We start from the raw sequence: 26,139 nt of genomic DNA, 5'->3' as shown, positions 1-26,139 counted from the left end.
CTCCGTCACCCCGAAATTCCCGCCCGGAAGTGCCGGCCCGTCACCCCGGCAACAGCTCCCGCCCCCGAGCGCTCACTTCCCTTCCCCGCCACCGGCCGCTCCCGCCTCCTCCGGCCGCCCCGGGAGATGGCGGGTTCGAGTCCCGCGGCGTGCAAATGGCGTGGGGTGCAGGGAAACATAGGGTGCAGGGCAGCGTGGGGTGCAGGCACGTGGGGTGGCAAGGCGGTGTGGGGTGCAGACACGTGTGGGCGCAGGCAGGATGGGGGCGCGGGGTGGCGTGGGGCGCAGGGCAGTGCGGGGTGCAAGCAGCATGGGGTGCAGGCGCGTGGGGTGGGCAGCCGGGGGGGACACTGGGGCCCTCGGCACAAAGTGCCCATTCAGGGCCACCCCGCAGCAGCAGCAGCGCCCGGCCCCCGCGAGTGCCGCCCACGTGGGGTGCAGATATCTTCGAGTAAACCCCTTAATTCCAGGGGGCACGAGGGGTGGCCTTGGGCGCACGAGGAGGTTTAGCCCGCCTTTAAGCAGCGGGATTTAGCCGTAGGATACGGTGCCAGCACAGCGTGGGAGCTTTTGCAAGCCCCGTGCTCAGGGGGAGCGGGAGCGGATGGTGCCGAGCGAGGGGGAGCGGGTTCGCCTGGGGCCAGGGGCCGTGGGGAGGGGATAACCAGGCCTGGCTGAGAGATCCCCAAAGGGATTTGGCCACAACACCTTGGGGTGGGTCCTCCTTGGGTGGGTCCCTCTTGGGGCTGCCACCTTTCCCAGGACCCCTTTTCCCTGGACAAAGCACCCACTCAGTGATGCCAGGGGTTGCGCGTGAATCTGCAAAACTATTTTATCTGCAATGAGCATGATGGCCGGGTCGCCACGGTGGCTGCAGGAGCACGGGTCCCCTCTGCCACCCCCATACAGGGCTGTCGGGGAAGCCCTCCGCTGACGGTGTTCCCCTGTCGTGCACCGTCTTGATCGCTGGGCTGCAGACAAACGTCCAACAAGCACTAGGAGGGAGCTGAGCCTTGTGCCAGGGCTGGCGTGGGAAGGGGATGGGGAGGTCGGGGGGGTCTCCCGTGGAGAGGAGCATGCGGTGCCCCTGGCCACGGCGGCATTGCCCACGGTCTTGGCACAGGTCCGGGTTTTCCCTCCCCGCTCCCCCCTGCCCTTCATCTGGAGTCTCGTGCCTTCCTCCTCCCTCCCTCGCAGCGGGGTCTCGGCTCTGTTTGCAGGGCAGCCCCGTGGAAACCAAATCCGTAAATCCCAGTGGCATTACAAAACATGCCTTGTGTAAGCCCCCTCAGTCCTGCTCTGGTGCTTAGCCTGGCCCTGCCACCTCCCCAAAATCCCCATCGTGGTAAATGCCCAGCCGAGCTCCTCTCCTAGGCTTGGGGAAAGAGTTGTGCACAGCCCCATCCTCTGCACATCCTCACCCAGCTCCCACAACCCTGGGCCCAAAAAAAGTTAAGGCTGCAAGGGCTCCCCTGCCCCACACAGCTTCAGCGCGCTGGGAGGTGGATGCCCAAAAAGCCTCGTCCCGCTGCACCTCCTCACGGGCTCAGTGTGGGCCCTGCCACATCCCGGGGCTCCCCTCCCTCCTGGGTCCACAGCATCACCCCAGGGGTGGACTGGGTTCCAGTTCCCAAAGCTCTGAGCAGGAAACCATCACTCAAGGGCAGGATAAAAAAAAGCCACCTGTCCATGTTTTTTTATTTTAAAACCTGAAAGGGGTCCTGTGTGGTTGCTGGTTTGGGTGGACTTACTGGGGAGGAGTTGGAGAGCCCCAGGCAGGACCAACCCCAGGAGCATCCTCTGCCATGGACCCATCCCCGCAGCCAGACACTGCTCATGCGGCCAAATTCACAGCGGGACCTTGCCAGGCTTTTTGGGGCAGAAGCAGGGGAAGAGACCTGGCCCGCTCTCCCCAGGGGAGCAGGCGGGGATGGCAGGCTGCCCACTGCTTGCCTCTGCCCCTGCCCCGTGCTAATGAGCGAGTTACACAACGAGAAGCTTTTATACTTCGTTAATCGGGTCCGGCATCCCAGCCCGCCCCTCCACGCACGCTCTGGCCTGCCGGCGGAGCCCCAGCTCCCTCCTTCCCAATCCTCAGCTGCCTTTTGTAATGTTTTGATGGGGTTTCTTGCCTGGGTTTGTGCTGACTTAATTACAAAGCTGCAGTGAGTTGATGCCTTGTGACGGTCTAATCCCAACCCGGTGACTCTACAAAGCTTTCGCCCGGCTATCTTGCTGCTCCACTCCAGCCTTGCCGTCCGTGCGTCCATCTCGGCCCCGTGCACTGACCCTCTGCAGACGGTTCAGCTTTTCCTCTCCCTGGTGAGTATCCAGGACTTTTTCCACCTGAAATAACTTCATTGGAGACCATCATCCAGACCTCCCTTAACCTGGCATCTCCGGGGTTGGGATTGCTTTTAGTGGCTGGAAAAAGGGGATGCCCATCCCTTCCCCAGGAACTGGTGGGGAAGAAGATGGCCCTGGGAAGTGGTTGAACTGGAGCCAAGCATCCCTCGCACAGCCTGGGCTCGGAGCCGGTGCTATGGCCGGGCAAGGGCAGGGTCAGGTGCTGAAGTTGGATGAAGGCAGCCCCCTCCCTCCTCCCCATGCATGGGAACAAGGTGTTTCACCCAGACCACGTTGGAAAGATGCCGAGAGGCTTGCAGTCCAGCGTTGCAGCTGGCGATGGGCTCTGGGCTGGAGCAGTGGGGCTCGAGGGTTTGGGAAACAGTCTGGGGATAACGGGGTAGTAGAAATAAAAGGCAAAAAAAGCACAAGCTGGCTGCCTGGCTCCTTGGCCGAAGCTGGGTGCTTGCCTCTGCCTGTATGAAGGTGGTCTGAGACAAAACAGCACTGGCTGAGCTCATGGGGTTGGAGGTCCCCATGAGATGCCCCCAGCCTCCAGCAGAAAGGCAGAGCCGGAAAAAAAGTGTGAAGGTGTCAGATGATCAATACCCATTTTTAAGCTGCTTTTGCAAACATCCCTGGTGTTTCTCAGGCTGCTCAGCCCCTAGCAGGCAGGCAGAGATGCGGGCAGTACGTAATGGAGCCGAGGAGGATTGGGGGTGTCCTCTGGGCACACACCTCCACCCCTGCCTGAACAAGAGGGGCAGGGATGGGGCATGGGGAGGCTGCGGAGGCCATTGGGATCCCCACTGCTGCTGATTCCTCCTTCCCTCTCCCAGTGTCCTGCAGCCAACAGAGGACAGAGGACGACATGTCTACAGTTGTGAGTACTGACTCTGCACCGCCCCAACCCTGGGCTCTGAACATCCCCTCTGTGCACTGCCGGCATGGGGTGCACCCCACGCACCCCTTGCCTCCCCAGCTGCTCTCAGTCTGCGACAGGGAGCCTGGGCAGCACACAGCCCATCCCCATCCCATTGCATGCCCTTGGGCGCGTGTGCGGAGGCTCTGCTCTTCCCCATAGCCCCCTACCCCAGGAGACCTGCAGTGGGGTAGGGAGCTGGGGAGACCCCACATCCTCTCCTCACCCCCAGACGGGCACCTTCCGCATCGTCTCGGAGGAGGAGCAGGCCCTGCGCACCAAGCTGGAGCGCCTCACCACCAAGGACCACGGCCCTGTCTTCGGGAGGTGTGAGAAGATCCCCCCGCACACCCTGCAGAAGGTGAGGGCGGCCACGGGGAGCAGGTGCAGCCCAGGGCTCCTGCTCCTTCTTGGGGGCCAGAGGGGACCCTCGACGGGCTCTTGTGTTGGGAGGGGCTGCACTTACCCCAAAGGGTCTGCAAGTAGGGGACTTGGATGACCCTGCCCTCCCCGCACTGGGATGCTGCAAGGAGCATCACTACACTCCCCCAGCTTTTGGGTGCCTAATGACCTCCAGGGTGTTTTGGGGGGGTGTGGGGGGCATCACTGAGCTGGGTCCCCTCTCTGCTCCCCTCCAGGCGAAGGACGAGCTGAACGAGACGGAGGAGCAGAGGGAGGTGGCGGTGAAGGCGCTGCGGGAGCTGGTGCAGGAACGGGCGGGCGGCGAGGAGGTGTGCAAGGCGGTGGCCGAGAAAGTGCAAGGGAAGGACGACTCCTTCTTCCTCCGCTTCATTCGTGCCCGCAAGTTCGACGTCCACAGGGCCTATGACCTGCTGAAAGGTGGGGAGGGGTCCCAGGCTGTGATACTGGGTGAGGACAGGGGTACACATCCACCAGCAGCTCCCAGTCCTGTGCTGGTGCCTCCTAGCCCCCCGGTCTGGGCTGTGCTGGCAGAGCAGGACCCTGGCATGGGAATGGGATGAGGAGAGAGGATAAATAGAAAAACGCAGGGTGCGGGGGCTTGGGATGCAGGGGAAAGAGTAGGGATCGGGAAGGAAATAAATGAGGGTGATACCAGGCATCCCGCAACACCAGGACAGTCCCATTCCTTGCTAATTTACCAGACAAAATGGGAAGAAAAATGCATTTGGCGGCGGCAGGCTATTTCATTTGTGCAGCAAACCCAGCTGGTTTAGGCTGCATCCTCTCGAGACCCCCATACCCTATACACGCCCCTCTGTATCCCTGTAAGGAGCTGGTCCTGCACCCACCCTGATGCTTCTGTGCCAGGTGGGCTCAGCACACCTGGGACCCCTCAAGGGTAGGGCACAGGGTGGGGGGCTTGTGGCACCCCCTCCCCACACTGAGAGTGACCCATAGGGATGGAGGGGGAGCGGGAGGGCAGCCCTGCCTGGCTCTGGCTCCACTCTTCTTTGTGTTGGCCTGGAGGATAATGAGTTGTAATTATCAGCACTGGCTCTCAGATGAGAGGTTTTGTTCATCCACATTTTCCCAGGACCCAGGATGAGATTCCTTATTTTGTGCCCGCAGGGTGCCAAGGGAGGGGAGCTGGGGGACATCACCCAAATGAGGAGGAAGGGGAGAAGGGAAATGAGGGAAAAAATGACTTCATCTGCTTGTTGAGATGTCAGAGAGAAGGCAGGCATGGGAAGTCCCTGGCATGGGGAGAATAACACTGAGCATGCTGGGGCTGAGGCTGGTCTGCTGCTGAGCTCCTTTTCCCCACCTTTGCTGGAGACCTGACCCACGTGGACCCCAGGCACAGCCGGTCTGCAGCTCTCGGGCTCAGGACCAATGTCTCACCATTGCCAGTCCATCCTGTCTCTGGGGCCTCCCCCAACTTCCCGAGGCCAGGTGAGCAGCCGTTGTCCTCCCCGATTTCTGCTTCTCTCCAGGCTACGTGAACTTCCGCCAGCAGTATCCTGAGCTCTTCGACAACCTGACCCCCGAGGCCGTGCGCAGCACCATCGAAGCTGGCTACCCCGGCATCCTGGCTAGCAGAGACAAGTATGGCCGGGTTGTGATGCTCTTCAACATTGAGAACTGGGATTACGAAGAGATCACCTTCGATGAGGTCAGCTCAGCCCAGCCCAGCCGTCACTCCCAGAGCAGCACTGTCCTGCTCCTGGGCTTGTCCCGCTCAGCACGTCTAAGTGCAGCATCCCTTAGACACACATATACACATGTCCACACGCAGCCTCCAGCTGGTAAATCCAGGCTGAAGCAGATCTGTAGCCCTTTGAATTTATCCTTCCAGGGAGTCTGGGAGAGCATGGTCCATTCCAAAGGGTTCACCTTCCTTCCCCCTGACACGGTGCAAGATGCAGGCCAAATTCAGGTGTGCATCCCCCAGCCCAGGTAACACGAGGTGAAGAAAGGCACCACACCATAAAACCAAGGTGCTTGAGGAAGGAGGAACCCACAGGGCAGAGGAGGAAACTGAGGCATAGGGCACAGAAAGGGCTTCTTAGCAAAGAGGTCTCCAGGCATGTAACTCACAAGTTCTCCAAGCTCCGCTTTCTGCTCAGCTCTGAATTCGGTGGGAACATATCCTTGATCCAGACCTGAGATGTGCCCACCTTGAAAGGGGAACATGGTGGTTGTTGAGCATCCTCCGAAATGCCCTCCCTGCTCTGAAGTCCTGGGGCTGGCTGCAACGGGCAGGCTGGAGTCAAGCAGACCCCGGCTAACGCTGCATGGGGGTCTTCCTGGGAACCTCCTGGGGTCTATGGGAGGTGAGACCTAATACCAGACCCTGCTTCTCTCCACCAGATCCTTCGTGCCTATTGTGTTATCTTGGAGAAGCTGCTGGAAAATGAAGAGACCCAAATCAACGGTTTCTGCATCATTGAGAACTTCAAGGGCTTCACCATGCAGCAGGCGTCAGGGATCAAACCCTCTGAGCTCAAGAAGATGGTGGACATGCTGCAGGTGAGGTGGCAAAGTCTTTTGCCCAGCAGTGGCAGAGCGGGCCCTGGGGGAGCAGAGAGCTCAGGGAAGGGTGAAGGCAGGGCTAGCAGGGTTTGGGATTGCCACTACACTGGCACCATGAGAAAGCACCGTGGAGAGTCTGTTCCTTGGCACACGCTCCTTCCCTTGCCAGCTAATTGGCTAAATCCTGCAAGATAGATCCTATTTTTCTGGCCCCAGCCCCCTGCCCTCTCAAATGGCCAACCAGAAGCAGTACCACCACTCCTTGCAGCATCCTACAGCATGGCCTGGAGGCCTTTCCTCACCACCGTCTCAGCCCAGCCCCATCCAAGCTGGATAGAGACTCATAGGCACTCCAGGATTTCTGCCCTTAGACCAGAGACCAAAGACACTCAGCATTCCCCAGGGAAGGAGGACAGCAGAGATGTGGTCCTTCTCATGGAGTGGGAGCAATGAACCATCTGCGAGGCTCTTCAGCTTCCCTGGTGGTCCTGGGATTGGGACAGCTGATCCTCTGGGTCCATCAAAGAGAGAAGGGAAGACTGGGCAAGGGGAGCCATGGCAGTGCTGGGGTGTCTATTGCTGCCCGCCCAGATCTGCAGGGCCAGCACCCTTTGTAATTGTCTGTGTCTGGGTTTGGGATCCTAGGACTCCTTCCCAGCACGGTTCAAGGCCGTCCACTTCATCCACCAGCCTTGGTACTTCACCACCACCTACAACGTGGTCAAACCTTTCCTGAAGAGCAAACTGCTGGAGAGGGTGAGTGTGGGAAAGGGACCTGGAGGCAGAGGCACATCCCTGGGTGAAACAGAGCATCTGGGAAGAGTTGCCTAGGTCCTCGGCTGAGGGTCACTCCTGTCTCCCACCAGGTCTTTGTGCATGGGGAGGAGCTGGAGTCCTTCTACCAGGAGATCGACATTGACATCTTACCAGCAGACTTTGGTGGCACCCTGCCCAAGTACGACGGCAAAGCAACTGCAGAGAAGCTCTTTGGGCCCCGCATTGAGGCTGAAGACACAGCACTCTAAACTGGGATCCGCTTCCCCTCCCCTGTAAAATAGGATCAGAGGTGGCCCTCTAACCCCAACCACCTCCTTATTGTAGCATTGATTGAATGACTGCTCGTGATGAAGCGCTCTGGGCACGTTGCTCCATGCCTGTCCCTCCCCTCCCCAAACCCAGCAGCAGGCTGCCTGGCAGCCCTGTCCCTCCCTGGCAGAGCATCCTTCCCTTGGGAGCCAGCAGGAAAAGGAGGCCACCAGCCCTCTCCCACAGCACACCCTGAAGCTGCAGTGGGACGACAAGGAGAGCATCTGCTCTGGGAAGGGAGGGCTACAGCGAGGGAGAAATAGTGTTTAACAGCAGAGCTCCAGGGTCCCTTGGGGCAAGCAGCCAGGAATAGGGGTGCAGCTTTTTGGGCACAGGTGCTGGCTGCACTGCTTGTTCTAAGGAGGCCAGGAGTGTCAGTGCTGTCCCCCCATCATTGACTGCCCTTTGGCACAGGGGCCAAGGAACTGGCCACCTCGATCATACCTGCATCCCCGAACGAGCTCCCCCATGGCTGGGCAAGGACCCCCAATTCTCAGTCACCTGCTCTAACCAGAAAAGAGAAAACAGCCCAAAAGATGCAAACGGGGCCCAGCTGGCTCTGCCTAATACCTGCTCAGCCAGGCAGGCAGGGAGGAGGAACAGAGGCTGCAGCAGCCACTAAGACTAGGAGATGGATTTTAACTGCAGGACAGTGAAAGACAAGCAGAATATACCCTCCTAAATCCTTCAAAAGCCTCAGCACAGCTGTTTCTCCTAGCACTGCATCACAAGAGGGAGCTCAGTCAGGGAAGCCCCACCAGAAGCTACCACAGAGGGCAGAGGAGGGTCCTCGCCCAGCAAACAGAGCTGTGCCTGATGCTAATGCTGATCAGCCCTTGCTAACATGGAGTCAGCGGGACCAAGATGGGGAGGAGGGAGGCAGAAGTAGCCGCGTCCCAGGCAAAGCAGTCTGTTCCAGTTCACAAACCAGGCATCTCCTCTAAGGAGCTGATCAGATACCCGTTTCCAGACCATCTTCTCCTCCTCTGGGCAGCAGTAGAGCTTAGAGAGGAGCAAGTTGCTGGTCTCTGCCCAGGTTACCTTCTTGTCTGTTAACCTGGTCCCGCAGCATGCCCTGTCCCTGCTCTCTCCCTCTCAGCCCCACATCTACACACGGGTGCCTTTCATCAGCCAGAAGACCAGACCCCCACCCGAAGCTGGCTGAGGTGGAGGGTGCTGACAAGAGCCACATTCATCAGGGCACTGGCTCAGGCTCAAACCAAACAGGACGTCAGCTCTGAAGCTGCAGGGAGGATGGGGCCTCTCTGGGCAGAGGCGACTGGGGTTAAATCTGTTTTCTCCAGCCTCACGAGCATGGCTAGTCTATGCGTGGCGAGTCCCAGCCTGAGGCTGTGCCAACCTTGTGCGAGAGCCCAGAGGGAGAGCAAAAAGTACCTCTGCTGCGTTTGGCTCCTTACTGTACAGCGCTCTCCACAGGGCCGGGAAGCATCTGGAGGCATCTGAAGGAAACCACACGTGACAACCCTACAACCATCAGGCCAGTGCAAAAACAACAGCACAGCTTGCTTGGGACACAGAGCAATTGCAGCTCACTTGTAAAAACAGAAGACAAAAAAAAACCAAAACCAACTGATACGCACAGAGGGAGCGCCACACTGCTGCCTCTGGGATTTGGACTGGGACGGGCACAGCTCCTGGGAGGTCCCTGTGGCTGCTCACCACTGCTGGGACAAATTGTCAGCCAGTAGCTTGCTTTGATGGGGAGATGGAGAACAGCAGAGCAAACCAAGCAGGGAGCATGATCCATGCTGGCCTCAGCTTCCCCCCAGAGTGACTCTGACCAAGCCAGGAAGGAGTTTTGAAGTAGTTCTAACAGCTAAATCACAATGGCCAATAAACTAGAGATGGAGCCCAAAACACTGCCTCCCACAGAGCAATTCTCATTACAGGGGAAGAGCAGCAACAGTCCTGGCCCAGCCCAGCCACCCCAACGGCTCACCAGTCCCAGTTACCCTCCACATCTGTCTCACTTGGTCCATAGGTAAAACACCACACACCGGTGAGCTCTTAGTGTCAGTCAAGTAGTGCATTTGGCAGGGCTTTTCTATGATGTGGGCTCAAAGATGTCAATGTCCTGGCTGGAGATGGTGTTGTGTGTTTCCTCTGCCAGCAGCTGAAAGATTAGGAAATCTACTTGCTCTCAAGTAGGGAAAAATAACAGATGATGATTTCTGCAGAAACACATGAGCCAGAAGCTTTGCCACACGCTCCAGGGAAGCTATCATCCTGGAGGAGAGTCCTTCCACATGCTGCAGGAAGGGCCACAGCTAAGCTCTCCATCCTGCTAGGTCTTAGCCCTGGCATAGCTGTAGGTCTGGCTCTGGAGCATTCCTCCAGCCAGCAACCTAGCGATCCTAGGAGAACCTGGGGGCTGACACAGGACTGTCACAACCTGCTCTCATCCACCACCAAAAATAGCCCGTCAGTATTTTCAGGGCAGGCATTCAGCTTTTTAAGCTGATGCCATCTCCATTCTCCACCAGAGTTGCATCAAAAAGCTCTCTTGGCTAGAAGACAAAAAGCAACTAGGAAAGGCTTGAGCATCACTAGTGCTTGTGTCACATGCTGCAAGGGAGAGAGGGGGAGAAGATAAAGTCACCCCCCACCTAGCTCCCCAAGTTGGGCTCAGGGAAAGCTGAGCTGCGAGCCTCTGTCAGCTGCCAAGAAAGCCACACACTCCTTTGTTCAAGAGCCTGCTAGACACCCTATGCTTAGCCACCAAGTCCAGCCCCAGCAGATGTGACAGCCAGGGCAATTGTTCGATGCTCCTATATATAGCAGGAATTGTTAAGACTGACTTCTCCCTAGAGGCTTTCTGTAACAGCTCTGTCCTTGTTCTGCTCTCTGGAACAGAGAGGCAGAAGGCATCTCCAGCTGGAGATGACAGCATGGCAGGGGCTGGCACACCAAACATGTTTTACATACAGCCCCTGTGCAGTCTTCCCATTTACCTGCCTGATACTCACTTCAGCTTTCAGTGGGCAAGGAGCCAGGTCTTTAAGCGGGGGACACAGAAGCTGCAACAAGTGAAAGATGGAGAACACACCCCCAACACTGCCACAGCTCTTGTCCTCCCCACCCCAGAAATATGGAAGGACTGTAAACTTGAGGTTTCTCCCTCAAAGGAGGGATTAATTCACATTTCCTAGAACAATTAGGGCCCTTGCATTTACCACTAGAATAGCCAACTAGTGGGTCAAAACACAGAGGCAACACCATAGTTCATTAAACAGGAGTTACTGACAAAAGTTGTCCTGTCTGGAAGTGAGGGAGCAGCAAACCAACTCCTGCCTTAGTGTATACCACAGGGGTATAAGGACAGACTTCCCCCAAGAGTCTTGTTTTAGACAGCACTAGTGAACAGAAACTAACATCTAATACTAATTCACATGTAAGGCCTGGGACTAAAGGATTCCTCTTGTTCCTCCTTTAGCTAATCCAAACCTCATAAGTGAGGGAACATGTTCAGATACCCAGTTGCATTTTAATCAGTATTACCTTGTTAGCCCAGTATATTCCCACATCAGATTATCTTCTCCCCACTGCTGAGGAAGTGAGTAGAGAAAGCATGGCTGCTTTGCCTGTCAAAGCATGACAGCTGGACTTCATCACCTAGTAACACTGCACACAGTCACTACATGTAGCACTGACTTCAATAAGTCCTTTATTTTTAAATAAAGAAATCCCACTGAATCAAAGGTAACAAAATTACATTTTGTTTTGCAATGACCTCCATTTTACACCACACAGAAGAACAAAAAAATCAAAGAAAAAATCAAAGACATTGTTTCATATATATTTTTATATATAATTTTAAAGGTAAACATCAGCAGATATAGAAAAATTGCATTGCTAGTTGCAAATCATCTCCCCTGCAGCTGTCAGCTCCAGAGAATCTGACTCAGAACATGGCAGCAGGGAGAGTGTCTCAGTATACAAGCTTTTTCAGGGCAGCATTTAGAGGTGGTTGCAGAGTATAATTTTGCCAATTTGAAAATATTTTCATAGTAAACTGCTCACCAAGAACATTAGAAGTCACTCAGCCTGTTCTAACACAGCTGCATGGGCAAAACGAGAAGAGCACAGGTCTGTTCTTCCTGAACTCTCCACACACCTCTTCAACTTGGGATTTTCAGAGAAAGAAGTTATGCTTTCTCAAGAAGAATGTCTAGTGATCTGTCACTGAGAATTATGGTCAAGCTGTCAAGTAACACAATGACAAAACATGCTCCTTTGCAAAGCTGCTGACTTGGGCTAAGGAGTAGGGTTTGGTTATATCAAATACAAGTGTGTTTTGTTTGGCTTTTTTTTTTAAAGACTTCCTAGTTGGCAGGGGCCATGAGAAGGGTCAACATCCCAGTAGAGCTACAGTGGAGATCCTAGAAGGAAGTTCTGTATCTAATCAAAGCTCGTGCATGACCAGAGATAGACAATGCAAGCTTGTCATTCAGACAGAAGCAAAAAGGCTTTGTATAGAGCCACCTCGTGGGATTAGGCTCCTTACTGGCATTAAAACTACCTGGCTTAGGCAAGGCCATTGGGCAAGACAAAGAAAAGCCTTTATCCACAGGTGGAGCTTTTGGAGAGTGTTATCAGATAGACTTGAAAAAGGCTGTTTGATACCAGCAGAGCCAACCTGATAAATGCTGCCCTGGATTGCAGTGTTTGTGTCCACGGATTAACCAGCAAAACCAAGAATACAGATGTTCAGAATACAACAGTTCAGGATAACCCTGGAAACCCTTGCACCACAGCATGGAAAGCTGGCAACTGCTTTGACTCATTGATGGTACTTATGCCTAAGCTCCCCCAACAGCTGAGAAAGTCCAGGCCAGTGTAACAGACATTCCCAGACGATAAAAGGGGTACAGTCACAAGGCACCCCTCCCTCAGTCTGGTGTTGCTCTGAGGCATTCTAAGCTTGGAGAAAACTCAAAAAGTCCTCACACCAAGGGCTCTTCGCTTTTCACCTAGAAGCCATGAAGGAGACACTGCTCTGAGTCACTGTGGCTCCAGGACCTGCCCAGCCAATCAACCCATCTAACAAGTAAGGACACATGGAGTATGACTCAAGCCAGAAACAAGATGCTCTTCACAACAAATGACTTATGCACCACAAGGCTAGGGCCTTTTCTGGTCTCCCGGAAAAAGACTGTGAAGAATTTCTATAAGCTCCAGACAGGCATAATATTTCTAGAAAAACTTGGAAGCAATCCAGGTGACTAAACTGTTTGGCAATTAAATGCTGAAGTTGCTACTCTCTACTCTTTCTTTTGAGATGTAGTCACTTAGGCAACCTACTTCCAGCTACGCTGCTGGAGAGTTAATAGACACAAGAACTTTGGGATTATAAGGTAACAAGTCACATATTAGGCAAAGCAAACCCTCCTTCTATGACTCAATCCCTACTGCTAGAGGAGCAGAGAGCTGAAAATGATCCACTGCTTATGTACACTGTTATTTTAAGCCTTGAAATAGACTGTAGCTAGTTGTAGGCTGCCCACAAGGGTCCTTTAAGTTAGCGCACACTTGTACAGTGTACACCGCCAGAGGTGTCTTACTATCTAGTGTCTGAAAATTCATTTACTAAAAAGCAAAGCCCCAAAGGCTCCGACAGAGCTGTTACTGAAGTCTCTAGATACGCTGATGTCAAGGGAGGGGAAGAAAAAAGGGCAAGGCACCACGTGTCAAAGGGCTGTGGTCTAGGAACTTGTGACAGACCCAGGACAGATGACACACAGGTAGCTTGGCTAAATTCAGTACTGGAGCCAATAGTTCCCAACATCTTTGCTTAATGCCCTGTCTTGGTAACCTGTATCTTCATAAACAGGAACTGCAGAAAAAAAAAAAGACTACAGGGAAGTGCAAGTGTCTGTCTTTACAGTGCAACTACAACACTGCCAAACCCATCTGAAAACACTGTCAATTTAGAAGCTAAGGGACCATTAAAAATGCTGGCAGATCTGATGTAGTGGAAGCTGCAAGTTCCTTGTGTTCAGTAAGAGCAAGTCCTAGCTGCTCACCTACAATCTTCAGATCTCTCCAGACACTGACAAAGGTGATGGTTGGACCAGCCTAACCAAAGAGTAATAGTTCTACAACTTGCTATCTGATTGAGAGAGTCCTTGGGGTTTATGATCAAGTGCTACTTACATCCAGTGACAGGAAAGAGGTGTGCATACCACATGAGACTACCTGTGGAAGAGCTCTGCTAACGCTTTTCCTAATCCCAGTTTAAAACTAAACAGAGCACATGACAGATTCATCATGCTGTAATTTTGAACTGCACTATCAGACTATACTGTAATGATCTACAAGAGCACACTTCAACAACCTCGTGTCCTGACAAAAGATGAAAAAGATGACTTCACCTTTAAGACTTAAAAATTCAGATTGTATTTAAGGTTGAGTTCACTGGGCAAATGAAGACCACCTGCCCACATCACACGACTAACATTGCCTTATTTTGGGAGAAAAGGGTATTTCAGATCAAGACTGTACATCCTATGCATCTTGGGGTACTGGTGCTAGGTATCAGTTGCCAGTCACTGTCAGCAGCAAGATTTAATACACAATTCCTTTCTTTGAAGGTCTTTGGATAACATGGACTGCAGCTTAACTTTCTCCTCTCCCACCTTCCTAAGATCTCTAAGTTACTGCTCCAAGTCTGACACCATGAGTCTTGCTCTGAAAGCAGCATCAAACTGGGTGAGATGAGAACATGTTTTTTGTTCTACTGCTTCCGCCTACAACAAGCTTAGTAAGCTGAACCTCAGGCTCCAGAAAACTTGCACAAACAAGCCGTGACAAGAGTTCTTCTTCCCCAAAGAGGCTAGAATTAGTTGGTCAAGTCACAAGTGGTTTGAACAGCTGTAGATGCAAGTGCAAAAACAGGTCAAAGGAGCAAGACAGAGACCCATATTACTTCTGTAGTTGAGAGTTTCAGAAAGACCACAGCATTGGCACTTCTGAAGTATGAAGGCTTGGGTTGCAGGGGAAGGAAGGAGTGTTCCTCAAAAAGACCCTCCAACTTTAAAGAAAAAAAATCTGATTAGACAAGGCCACAGCTCCTGCTGCTTTGAGAATTGCCCAGTTGCTCACATCATTTTAGAAAACTTGCCTAAAAACTGGTCATTGATTGACTGGTGATCTGCTGTAGTGAAATCAGTTTGAAACAAGGGTACATTTGACAAGAACGTTGCTTCCTCATACCTCAGGAACAGAAAAACCCATTTGAAAGCCTAGTTCATCAAGAATGATCATCTTTGCAAAATGGAAGAAGGAAGTTTTTTTTCCAAGAAAAAGCTTTCCAAGACAAAGCTCCGCTTTCAGAGGGACTGGCATGACTTGGCCAAAAAGCAGAGGCAAAACACTTGCCTTGTCTCAGCATTAACCTTCCCAGATAGTACCTAGCCAGTTCTCACCCTCCTGACTTTCACATTCCAGGCAAGTCAACTGAACTGTTCTGCCAGTCTGGTGTCCTGGGGAAGAAGGCAGAGCTTCAGCCAGTTGAGGAACTGGGCAGAGCACCCCTACTTTTGATAAGGCTCGCAAGTTGAGGAAGGCAGATATTTTGCTCTCAAAGGAGGTCAGATGCATACTGACCTTTCTTTCATAGGTATCCACATGTTGGGTTATATGTTGGGCTTCTCACCTCAACAGTGGTATTGGTACTAAGGACAACTTCTGTTCCTCTAGAGCTGTCTGAAGTTGATGCTTATCTCAGCATAGTAAAGCTGGATTGAGGAAGGACACATGAAGCATGGGAAGGGCAGTTTTGTTTCCTCAAGGCAGACAGCCATGACCTGTGTAAGCTACAGCTGTAGCATACTATGAAAGTCAAAACACTTCTAAAGTTGTAACCCACTGGAGATAAAAACCATATCCCCTTAGCACACCTAAATTTATACTGTATCTATTTGATGTGTACAAGTGTTGTTTACACTCCACTTCTGTTGACGTGAGAAGATATTTAAGTCATATCCAATGAATATTACATGAACAACTACTTAAGCAAAAATCTGAAATGTCTTTTATGACAGATTTTAGTGATATACAGATGCAGTATGAATAAGAGGATAACAACATAGAGACAAGATATCCATCAGCTAAGAATATCCTTGCTAACTGATGCCTTAAAATAGTTCTTAAGGAACAGCCACAAGCATGGCCAAGTCTTGCTATAGCTTTATTTGGTCACATCTTTTCTTTGAAGAAAAAAGGAAACCTGGATTTACTAACAAGGAGAATGTGCAGATATCCACAGTTCCTTGTAACAGGCCAAGGTGTCTGGCCTAAGGCAAATGAAAGGAATTTCCTGATATGATAATGCACCTTTGCTACAATAGTTAATTATTGCTTTATTAAAACAAAACACCACCTCTCCAACCTAGTGAAGTTCAGTGACAGGACAGTCCAGAAGGCTTGTTCTCCTATATTACCAGACTGAAGTCTTGCAGCTTGTTTCATCCTTAAGCTATAAACTAACACAGACCAAGGCTGAAGCAATAAAGTGCTAATTGATGTGGGAAGCATGACAGGAAAAGAACTTTACTGACACAGTGATAGAGAAGTCCTGAGGATGGATTAATGACACTACCATATTGACAGAACAAACAGTAAAAAAAGATTTTGACCACGAAGTTTCAGTCTCCAGATTGTCATGGGACAACTTTCCTTCCAGGGGATAGACTAGGAGTCTTTAACAATCATCTTGGCACAGACCATAACAGCCACTTGAGGGAAAAGCACAAGGGAATAGGCATCTTTCCTGCAAACAGCTTTCACACTTCACTTTGCACATTAAAACTAGAAGAGGATGTCTGGGTGTGGAAAAGGAATTCGAGTGAGGAAGAGCCCAGTGTCCTACTGGAGCCAGTAATCCTACAGCATTTACACAGATATGGAAGTAGTTAGCCATGCAAAGATTATCATTTTAGTTGCACAGGGCTAGAGACATCCAGTTCCCCATCAACTGTAAGGCAAGTCATGTGTCTGAAAACCATTTGATGCTTTGAAAGCTAAGGGGAAGAATTTTGGTATAATTTACCCTGACATAAGGGGAATAAATCTAAAATAGATACATTCCCCCCAACAAATTAATCCCTAACAGAATACTTAATTGTCTATGAAATATTCTTAAAAACAGATTGAGCTCACAAAAAGATCCTGCAGATTCTTAATCACTGGTTTCCATTTGGAAGCCGGAGCCAGCTTTAAAAAGCCCTGGGTTAAACAAAAAAATCCAGTACTAAAAAGATGACTACATTTAAAAAGAGGCAAAGATGACAAGAAGGTGACTGATCTAGTCTTGGTGTGAGAACAAATTAACATAGAAACATTAACTGGTATTACCAGCCTGCAGCTTTTCTCTACTTGGAGTCCCAGCATAAAGACAGCCCAATCCACAGACAGCTGAAGCATGGAAAAGTTAAGTATTTTTAAACTGATTGACTTGTGTAAGTGCATTCCTAGGAACTAAAAGGCCTCCCTTGAGATGGTGCAAGGCTGGAACTCCACTTGCAGTCAAGCATCTGTTTTTCCAAGCCACATTGTAGTGGCTTACAGACTGAATCACTCACTGGCTTGTGGCTTGGTACAGGGTTTTTCCAGCACCGGGACAAAGAACAGAGTCATAGTTACACTGTAATCTGCACCTAAACAAACACTTCAGATCAAGTTTTTGACCAGCAGGTGAAGAGATTTTGACATTTTGATTTGCTATATTAAAGCAAGCAGTCTTTAGCTCAATAACCCTGTAACAAGTCAGAGTCAGCAACCTAATTCTTCAAGCAGAGCAGTAAGTTACAAACCCAAGTGACTATATATGCAAAGATGCTCTGACCAGATATTAACCTCCACTTTAACTCCACTTTGGAAGAAAACATTGTGATCAAACCCCAGCCATAGGATATCAAAGAGAATGGAACCTGAAGCAGCAGGTGAGGGAACAAGATGTTCCCAAAGGGCGAGATACACTGAAGTGATCCATAGTCTTTGGGTCAACTACTCCTGGCCAGATACAGCCTGCTCTGTGTCTGAGCAGTGAGACTTTGTCTTCTCCCACTGGCAGATGGCATTGGCATACTGTACCACAAGCTTATCCATCCAGGTAAGAGGTTCCGGGAATAGTACAGATCCCTCAAAAAATCCCAGGTGGCCTCCATGAAGGGGCAGCACATGCATGACATTTTCCCTTTTCTCTGTAAAACAAAATGAGGCACAAAGTTCCAGAAGGTTAACATCTTAGAGCTGAGAATGAAACCATCTTAAGTTATGATAATCAACTTGACCCTTGGCATAGCATCTGAACCAAAGGAGCAGTCACATGTAGGAAGCAGAAACGCACTGACAAAGGCCACAGCTACTTTGAAGTCCAAAGTACATAACCTCACTGCTTCACAGAACAGGCCAGTCTGCAGGAACCAATCCCAGCCAGTACGAGAAGTCTGCCCAAGAAACACTGCTGGCTGGGCCCTTACAGCAGTACCTGTATTGCCATAACAACACTCATTCTTTAGCAAATGAGTATCTTTAACTTGCAGGCTGTTCCACACTGGAACTAGGACTGTTAGCATCATGTCGAGCTGCACTAAGCTCTGACAGTATATCAGCCACCTTGTTCCTTGTATAGTGAGAAAATCCCTGTGCTTTCTTCTGTCTGGAAGCAGCTGTGAATAAATTCTCTGCTCTCAGCTTTCAAACGGGAACAGAATTAACCCTGCTTCCCTCCCTGTGCATCTACTATCTGTGTGACAAAGCAGCAGCCAGCTCCCTCTTCCGAGCTTCTAAAGGTAATTTGCCTTTTTCCTTGGCTGAAGATAGACAGCTCACAGAACTCCTTTCAAGGGAGAGATCCTAGTCCAGTACCAAATAACACAGCCATGCATGTGCCCCCCGCCTTTCATCAGCAAAGGGGACTGTTCATATGTACTTGATCAAAACTATCACTATAATAACCCATCTTTCTACTAAATCCCAGTGAGGAATGAAGACATGGGGGAGCATTTTTCCATTCAAGAATGTAACCTGAATGTAACCTGCTGGCTATCAACACAAGCCAAAACAGCAGAAGGTGCCTGAAAGGACCCAAGTTCCTCCTGCTCAAGGTTAGCCTTGTTAGTTCTAGCAACTGGTGATTTAAAAACCTCCCACAGGATTACAGATGTAAGGAGGCAAGTCAAGCTGCTTTGAAATCATGGATCATGATGTTGTCCTGGTTTCAGCTGGGATAGAGTTAACTGTCTTCCTAGTAGCTGGTGCAGTGCTATGTTTTGAGTTCAGTATGTGAAGAATGTTGATAACACTGATGTTTTCAGTTGTTGCTCAGTGGTGTTTAGACTATAGTCAAGGATTTTTCAGCTTCTCATGCCCAGCCAGGGCACCTGACCCAAACTGGCCAACAGTGTATTCCATACCATGTGACATCCCATCTGGTTTAGGAACTGGGAAGGGGGGGGCAGGGAATCGCCGCTCGGGGACTGGCTGGGTGTCGGTCAGCAGGTGGTGAGCAATTGCCCTGCACATCATTTGTACATTTCAATCCTTTTAGTACTACTGTTGTCATTTTATTAGTGTTATCATTATCATTATTAGTTTCTTCTTTTCTGTTCTATTAAACCGTTCTTATCTCAACCCACGAGTTTTACTTCTTTTCCCGATTTTCTCCACCATCCCACTGGGGGCGGGGGGGGCGGGGCTGAGTGAGCAGCTGCGTGGTGCTTAGTTGCTGGCTGGGGTTAAACCACGACATGTGATAAGGAAGCTGCAGGTAGACAAATGTGCACAGCTGGAGGAAACTGCTTCAACATACCTGAAAGAGCTTTTGGAATTGATAGAAGACTCTCATGCACAAGAGGGTCATCAGCAGCATTAACCAACAGAAGAGGAACATAGATCTACATGAAGAAACATGGCAGAAAAGGAAAAACAGTAAGGGGTTGGTATTTAAATTTCAGTCTACCAACTGTAAAAGCATCTTAGCTTAACTTAAGACATCTTATTTCAGAATGGCCCTGTACGTGCAGAAGCATCAGAATAGCAGAAAGAATCAAAATTTAAGGCTGGTGGCTTTTCACCAATGGAATTCTTCACAGCACTTGATTATTTTTTTTTTCCCCCTCCCAACTCAGTTGTATGAAAGGGGCAGGGATGCATCAGAGCAAATACAGATTGAGTCACAGATCTTCCCCATTCTCAGAATTCACATAGCTACACCCTTTTTTGCTCTGTATTGCTTTGCACATCAGGCAGCTAGTACCAGCTCTATTATGGACACCTTGGTTGAAGTCCAGGGAACACCCTTGGAACCTCTCCATCCTCTGGCTCAGTAGATCTGAGGGGATCTCAGTGGAATTAATTCCACTTCTGCAAAACTTTGGTCTGCTAAGCATCTGCCTGCTAGATAGCATCCTGAGTGTCTTCCACAGTATTAAGTCTTTCTTCCTTGAAACTGCAGGTTCCATGCCACCACCCATTTCTGACCTTATATCCTCATACACTCAGAGCAGTTCAGCTGAATGCGTGGCTTTATCTAGATCACCTGGGTACTACTACCTGTCAGAGTTATAAGCTCTTAAGAGCCCAGAGCATCTAGCCCCAATATTAGAGGTAGCAAGAACTGAAATCCCACTCCAATATACTGTGTCTGATTATTTCTGAAAATCCCAGCTAAGACAGCTGTGTCTACGTATCGACAACAGAAACCACAGTGTGTTTTCTCTCCAGTAGGAAAATGAAGGTACAAAAGCAGTCTCTATTACAAGAGCTTACCCTGTGCAAGAAATGCAGGCAGCTTTCTTCTTCATAGTATTCCTTCAGGGAACTGTAGCCATGGAACTTCCTGAAATAGAGAAGACTGTCATCGCAATCATCTGCTTCTAGTATCCATGTGACTCTTACTTTCAAGCGAGGGCATACATGCAGAGATAGGAACAATGCCTCAATCTTCATTGACAATGCTTTTTTCCTACCCAGTGTCTCTGCAAAACTCACCTTTGGCAGCACATGCCTTTATGCTTTCTGTGCTTACTCAAACATTGTGATAGCATGGGCAAGTTAAAAATGCAAGTTGAAGTCTAGCAGCCTTCAGAGCATTTATTTTGAAGCATCCCACTTAAGTAACAGTACATATGGAAGAAAAAAAAATTACAATCTTGTTCATCTTTACCTGAAAGCCTCTTCAAATACAAACCCACCACAGTTTATGAACTTCAAACATACTGAACAAAAGAGCATGCCTATGAACCACCCAGAATTCACTGTAATTCCAGTTCTTTGCCAAATCCTTAGCACTCCATCCCAAACCAAGAATTCAGTCAATCTATACTCATGTGCATTTTTTGTTTTTTTTTTTGTTTGGTTTTTTTTTTTTACATAAGAGGCAACATAGCTGTTGTCCCCGAGGCCTTTCTAGTTTGGGCCAAGGGACAAGTAGGGAGATTTCCCTAGGAATAGCTTTTAAAAAGCAGCTATCAATACTCCCAGTCTGCCAAAAGTGTTATAGCTGTATAGCTGACAGTTTAAAGCTTCATTTTGGAAGGGTGTAAATGCCTTATACAGAACATGCCATGGTATGAACACTGCCACTGAAGAAAGTGCTATGTTGTTTTCAAGGACACAGTAACACACTACTGCTTAATAAAGCAGAAAGCTTAATTTAGGTGTTAGTATGACAAGTAAAAAAGATTGTATTATCTCAGCCAATCCTAATGTTTATTGAGAAGGCAGTAGTGTTTTTTGGGGAGAAGTTAGTGTTTTGTTTCCCCCTTTCCCCCCAAAATTCGAGCAGGGCTAAGAACATTCATGAGCTGTTCTGAGCTGCTTTCCACATTCTGCACTGCTTTTTGCTAGAGCTTGCAGCAGAATTGGCCTCTTCCTATGTTATTGAAGGCTGCAGTTTCAGATTTACTGATAAATAAATGCCTCCTGGATGATTCTACAGAAGCTGTGACTGTCAATAGTAAGTTGGGTTTTTTTCCTGATAAGTTTTATTCAATGTGAGGGCAAGGAAGAATTTCTGAGGTTGTCAGCACTGTATTTCAGCAGACTCCTACAAGCGCAGCAAGGCACACGCAAGAGCAACACTTGAAAGAAAAGGTACTTTCAGAGATCCACACAGGATCAGAGAATCACCCATCATACCTCATAACGTTATCATCAATCTGCATAAGGGATGTTGCTGTATAGAGTTTGCTCAGATCAGCATCTGACAGACTTTGTGGCTTCTTCATGTTATCTCCAAAAAGAACTTGCCTGAAAGAGTAACATCAAGAAAGACATCCAAATAACATAAGGGCAGCAAAGCCATGACCTGTTCAAGGACAAAGTTTACCAAGTCTGACAAGACAACAATAGAATTAGACTACATATACATGAGGCTTTCTTGGGACCAGCTCATTTGTCCACCTCCCTTTGCAGAAAGACATAACAGAAACCCTAGCAGCCTCTTTATAGAAAAAAAATGTTTTCCTGTTATACTGAAAAACTGCATGAGGGGCTTCTAAAAAGAATCTTCCCAGAACAGACAGTGCTAAGGGTATTTGCAACAGAGGCTGGGTTACAGGGAGGGTCCTTTGGCTTCAGACCAAAGCCGTGGGTGGCTCGGGTGAGAGCACTAGGAGTCCTGGGCATAGCATCTCCACCATCTGGTCCTAAAGTCTCCCCAGCACAGATATTAGGTTAGCTCACACAGCAGAAATTACTTGGGACATTACCTTAGCAGAAAGCTATTTACTATGGACACTTGTCATAATTAGTTATTGCCCTCAGGAGAGGACGTGTTTCTTTACCAGAACAAGCTGCTCCCCTAACAAATAGAACAAAAGCCACAAGTTGGAAAGGGATTTTTTTATTCCCTTTCAGAGGCAGCTGCAGGGCAGAACAGAAGGGAGGCTAGCTTTGATTTGGGGGAGCTGCCTTAGAGCACAAGTGATTACAGAAAAAAGTTTACTTAACAGACTCGCCTTTCAGCCAGCACCATTTTTTCTGGGTTATGGATTTAAGTACCATTTAATGGGGGCTTACCTCACTTCACATGTGAAATTTGGGCAAGTTGTCTAAATATTTGTCAATCTGGAATGAATTATGTGGATCATCCTATATGTCAGCTGTCCCAATTCCTTCTACAAGTGTTTCATACTGCACAGGAGTGTAAACAATGAACCAAAAGTTTGCAAGTGACACATGCTCTTAATTGGAATGGGTTTTAGATATTCCTCTCCTTTTCCCTTGAGTCAGGCAACTTCAGATATACACAGATGAGGTACTTACACATTTACTGCCCTAGAAAGAAGTACCCAGAGAACTTCTGATGGAATAAACAACAATATTGAGCATGCTACCTGTTTAACACACACATTCCTTTGATATGCAAGAGCCACAGATCACAGCAGCAGCACTGGGATCCTACAAGTACACTGGCCCTCCAGGAGGAGCAACACTAAGTATTTTGCTAGCTACATGCTCTTTCTAGAGGAACAGCTAGAAGCCAGAGCTACAGTTTGACTATTTGCTTATTTGATAAGCAGCAGCCTCATACAGCAGATCTTGGATTAATCCTACCTGAGGTAGGTGACAGAACAAGAGGCTCCTGGAATAGGGAATTCTTTGGCTAGAAGTGAAGCAGATGCAGAACACTCCACTTTGAAGTCTAATTGCAATGTTTTCCTGTGCGCATCATGTTTGTTCGTTAAGGAAGTCTCCTCGGAAGGCAAAAAGACAACAAAGCCTGCTTTCTTCTAACAAGATCACCAAAGCTTATTTGTAAATTTTATGGTATATGAAAGAGATTGACATGGGCTTCCCTTCTCTGTTGGTTCATCTAAAGACCACCAAGCAAGGAACTGGTGCATCATCTTTCAGGAGTCCTATTTTAAAGGACCAAGACAAATCCAGCATAGAAATTGACCCAATCAATACTATCAAAGTGATGTACTGCAGTACCTGTGAGAAAGGATGATCTTCTTCATGTTGTCTGCCATGAGGAAGTTATAAAATCTTCTACATTGATCCCACTGCATGAAGGTTTCCTGTGCCCTAGAAAAAAAACATGCAAAACAATCAAAGCTGTTAATGGAGATCTTGAAAGATCAGATTAATACTCTGTAACATCTTCTGGCAGCCTAGAGGCAATGTAAACAAATCTCCAGGCCTTCCTGCCACAGCTTTAACCTTTTCCAGGAAATGACTTCCACTTCGATGAAGTTTGGTAGGATCAGAAAACACATCTGCAGTCTCATTTTGCACAATGCAATCAGCTGTTTTGATAAGAGCATTTAACAGCCATCAGTCAAGATCTGCAACACTGACAAGAGGATTTTAGTATCCCTTTACATAAGTTGAATGTAATTTACCTAACGGGACTACCAAGGAAAGGACTAAAACTTGTTGCTGAACAAAGTGTTGTCTATTGTGTATATTAGCTTTGCAGAGGAAATAATGCATGCAGATGTTTCCAATATCTACAGACACTAGTATTGTTTCAGCTTCATTGGCAGGAGCTGTAGGAATAAATACTAGTTGCAGCTGCAAGTGGCATCTGAGTTGAAGTCTCACCCATTTTCAAAGCAGAACAGCACTTCACAGCTTATCTGTTGTTAAAACAGAATTAAAGCCATCCAGACTTGTAAGCTCTGCCAGATACCAGCACTCCTTTGCTATGCAGGGTCATGGGCAGGTTATAGCTTTACTCTTAGCAGGGTTTGCTGTTACTGAGGAAACACACTATCATTTACTGAGCAACCTAAGAATGCTGGGAGCAGTTTCAGCTACTGAAGTACTCCTACCATTTAAACATTAACATACCATGAGAACTACAGCAGATTTAGCATGACGTCCTAAGCCACAACCTGCAAGTCCCCTACCAGAGCAAAAGCAAGCTATGTTTTCTTGTAGTAAGCCACACTGGAATATGGATTTATTTTTTTTTTTTAAAAACAACTTTCATGTCTTTTTGTCTAGCCAGACTATACCTACCATGTTTATGCCAGGGAAGGGGAATGAAGGAAGACAGGAAGATGCACATTTCTTTCTTCACAAAAGATTTTCCAAGCAAACCTATTAAGTTACTACAAGATGTTATAAGTTAAAGCTACTGCATTTCCCTGCAGTTCCTCTGATGTACAGTAGTACTACTAATATGAAGAGCTGCAAGCACTGAAAAAAAGGGCAGCTTCTGGTATTTTGAAGACTGCACAGGTTTCAAAGCTGAGGACTCTCCCCACGGCCTGTAGCTATGGCAAAGATGCATTCCACAAGATCAAGAAGCAGAATCAAGCCTGTGCAGGCAAAGACTAAGGAATGAGACATGTCCCCATTTAGCCTTGGGGAACAAATTCCCCAGACTGTGTTAATTCATTAAACTAAGTCTCATTCTTCTGGCACATCCTAGTATTGCTGCTACTTTATTATGCCCTTCTATGGGACTCATGCTTAATGCTCTGGAAAAGCTTTTTCAGATTTCGGATACCTGCTTCACATTGCTCACCACCACTTTTTTCCTTCACTTCCTAAAACTTATTTGGGGGATAAAGGCTGTACAAGCTAATAAAAAAAGAAAATGGAATTGTAAACTAACTGGTCACATCTACCTGGCTAATCCATTTTCATGTAGCCCAGAGGGATGAGGCCAATTATTTTACCAGACCAAGCCCAGGAAGGCAAACACTTAACCATTCCACCTGGAGGTGCTTTGTACCTCTCCTCTCCCACTTCTATAACCAGGGGCACAAGGCCCTCCCTATCCTGTCTTTTGCTTAGTAGATATTTATTGATGTTGCTTTCCCCTAGCTCTTTGCTAATTAGCCTTTAAAGCAGAAGTAGCTATTAGGTAGGGAGACACAAGATCTGAAAAACCTTCCTGCTGATTGCCCAGTAATGCACAGCAGATGTTTTGACTGGATATTTGCTAGTAGATGTTTACCCAGCAGGTGGAGACGAGAGCTCAATAATCCAAACAACCCACTGAAGACTTGCACTGAACTCAAGACAAGCAGCTGTTATTTTTCCACACAAATATCCAAGTGCAGTATTGTTAAACAGGTTGTCCTTGCCCTGCTATTCTACCAGCACATCACGACACACTACTACAGAAATCAGCTTAGGGAACAGCATTACTCACATAATTTTGGAGACCAGAAATACAATATTGTGTAATTGCAGAAGATGAACCAAGTGGACTGCAGCCAGATGTGATCCTTGCAAACCCCATCTGATGGCTGCAATTGAAGAGCTGGCTTCAAAAGGATGCTCTGTGCTCCATGCCAGAACCCCAAGACAACTAAGAACATTTTACTTGAAACAAAACAGAAAAACTGTTCCTGAAAGCATCTGTTCAGATTTTAAGGGTGTGAACTCATGAGGACCTAGCAGTAGCTTATATACTCCTTTAGCAGAAGTCACATCTGATCTCAAAAGGGATTAGGTATGCTGGAATATTACTGAAGTGCATATCAAGTTTTTACATCTTAATGCTTCCAGAAAAGCTTCTTACTTTCACCTGTAAGAGCTTAACTCATAAGAGGTGTCCTCAGACTGTATCAAACTGGTCCCTGCACAGGCAGAGCATCAGCAGCACCAAGAGAGTTCCACCTACCTTGACCAGGCTGCGAGACTAAATTCCATAGCAAGCCCCTCACAGGGCTGCCATAGTTTCACCATTTTTATCTGCCCAAAGGATCTTGACCCAAATACCCCAGTTTCAGCAACCCCTTTTGCCTTTCAAATAGTCTCAGGGCTCAAAAGTGCAGTTAAGTTACTGTAAAGTCAGCTACACCTTAGTAGTTGTTCATATGTACACACAGTAAAAACTG

The 26,139-nt window shown here is 48.6% G+C and overlaps 2 protein-coding genes across 4 annotated transcripts in view; one reads left to right on the top strand and one right to left on the bottom strand.

Moving 5' to 3' along the window:
* The first annotated feature begins 3,217 nt into the window (after positions 1 to 3,217).
* Positions 3,218 to 7,296, top strand: RLBP1 (retinaldehyde binding protein 1). The gene is made up of 7 exons (XM_075043958.1): positions 3,218 to 3,229; positions 3,501 to 3,629; positions 3,907 to 4,108; positions 5,185 to 5,363; positions 6,062 to 6,220; positions 6,869 to 6,979; positions 7,090 to 7,296. The coding sequence occupies exons 1-7, from the start codon at positions 3,218 to 3,220 to the stop codon at positions 7,246 to 7,248; spliced, it is 951 nt and encodes a 316-aa protein (XP_074900059.1). The 3' UTR covers positions 7,249 to 7,296.
* Positions 7,297 to 10,971: 3,675 nt separating this feature from the next.
* ABHD2 (abhydrolase domain containing 2, acylglycerol lipase) overlaps positions 10,972 to 26,139 on the bottom strand; it is a 43,153-nt gene continuing 27,985 nt past the window's right edge. For all 3 annotated transcript variants that reach the window (XM_075045085.1, XM_075045087.1, XM_075045088.1), the window contains exons 7-11: positions 23,273 to 23,365; positions 21,473 to 21,583; positions 20,102 to 20,171; positions 19,143 to 19,227; positions 10,972 to 17,532 (exon numbers count right to left, since the gene is read on the bottom strand). In XM_075045085.1, coding sequence (XP_074901186.1) covers positions 17,336 to 17,532; positions 19,143 to 19,227; positions 20,102 to 20,171; positions 21,473 to 21,583; positions 23,273 to 23,365 — 556 coding nt within the window. In that variant the 3' untranslated portion in view covers positions 10,972 to 17,335. The remainder of the gene's footprint in view (positions 17,533 to 19,142; positions 19,228 to 20,101; positions 20,172 to 21,472; positions 21,584 to 23,272; positions 23,366 to 26,139) is intronic.

This window comes from Buteo buteo, chromosome 13 (assembly GCF_964188355.1).
Source record: "Buteo buteo chromosome 13, bButBut1.hap1.1, whole genome shotgun sequence".
NCBI classification, from domain to species: Eukaryota; Metazoa; Chordata; class Aves; order Accipitriformes; family Accipitridae; genus Buteo; species Buteo buteo.
Note: the sequence above shows the minus strand (reverse complement) of the source record. Positions and strands in the feature narration are given on the sequence as shown.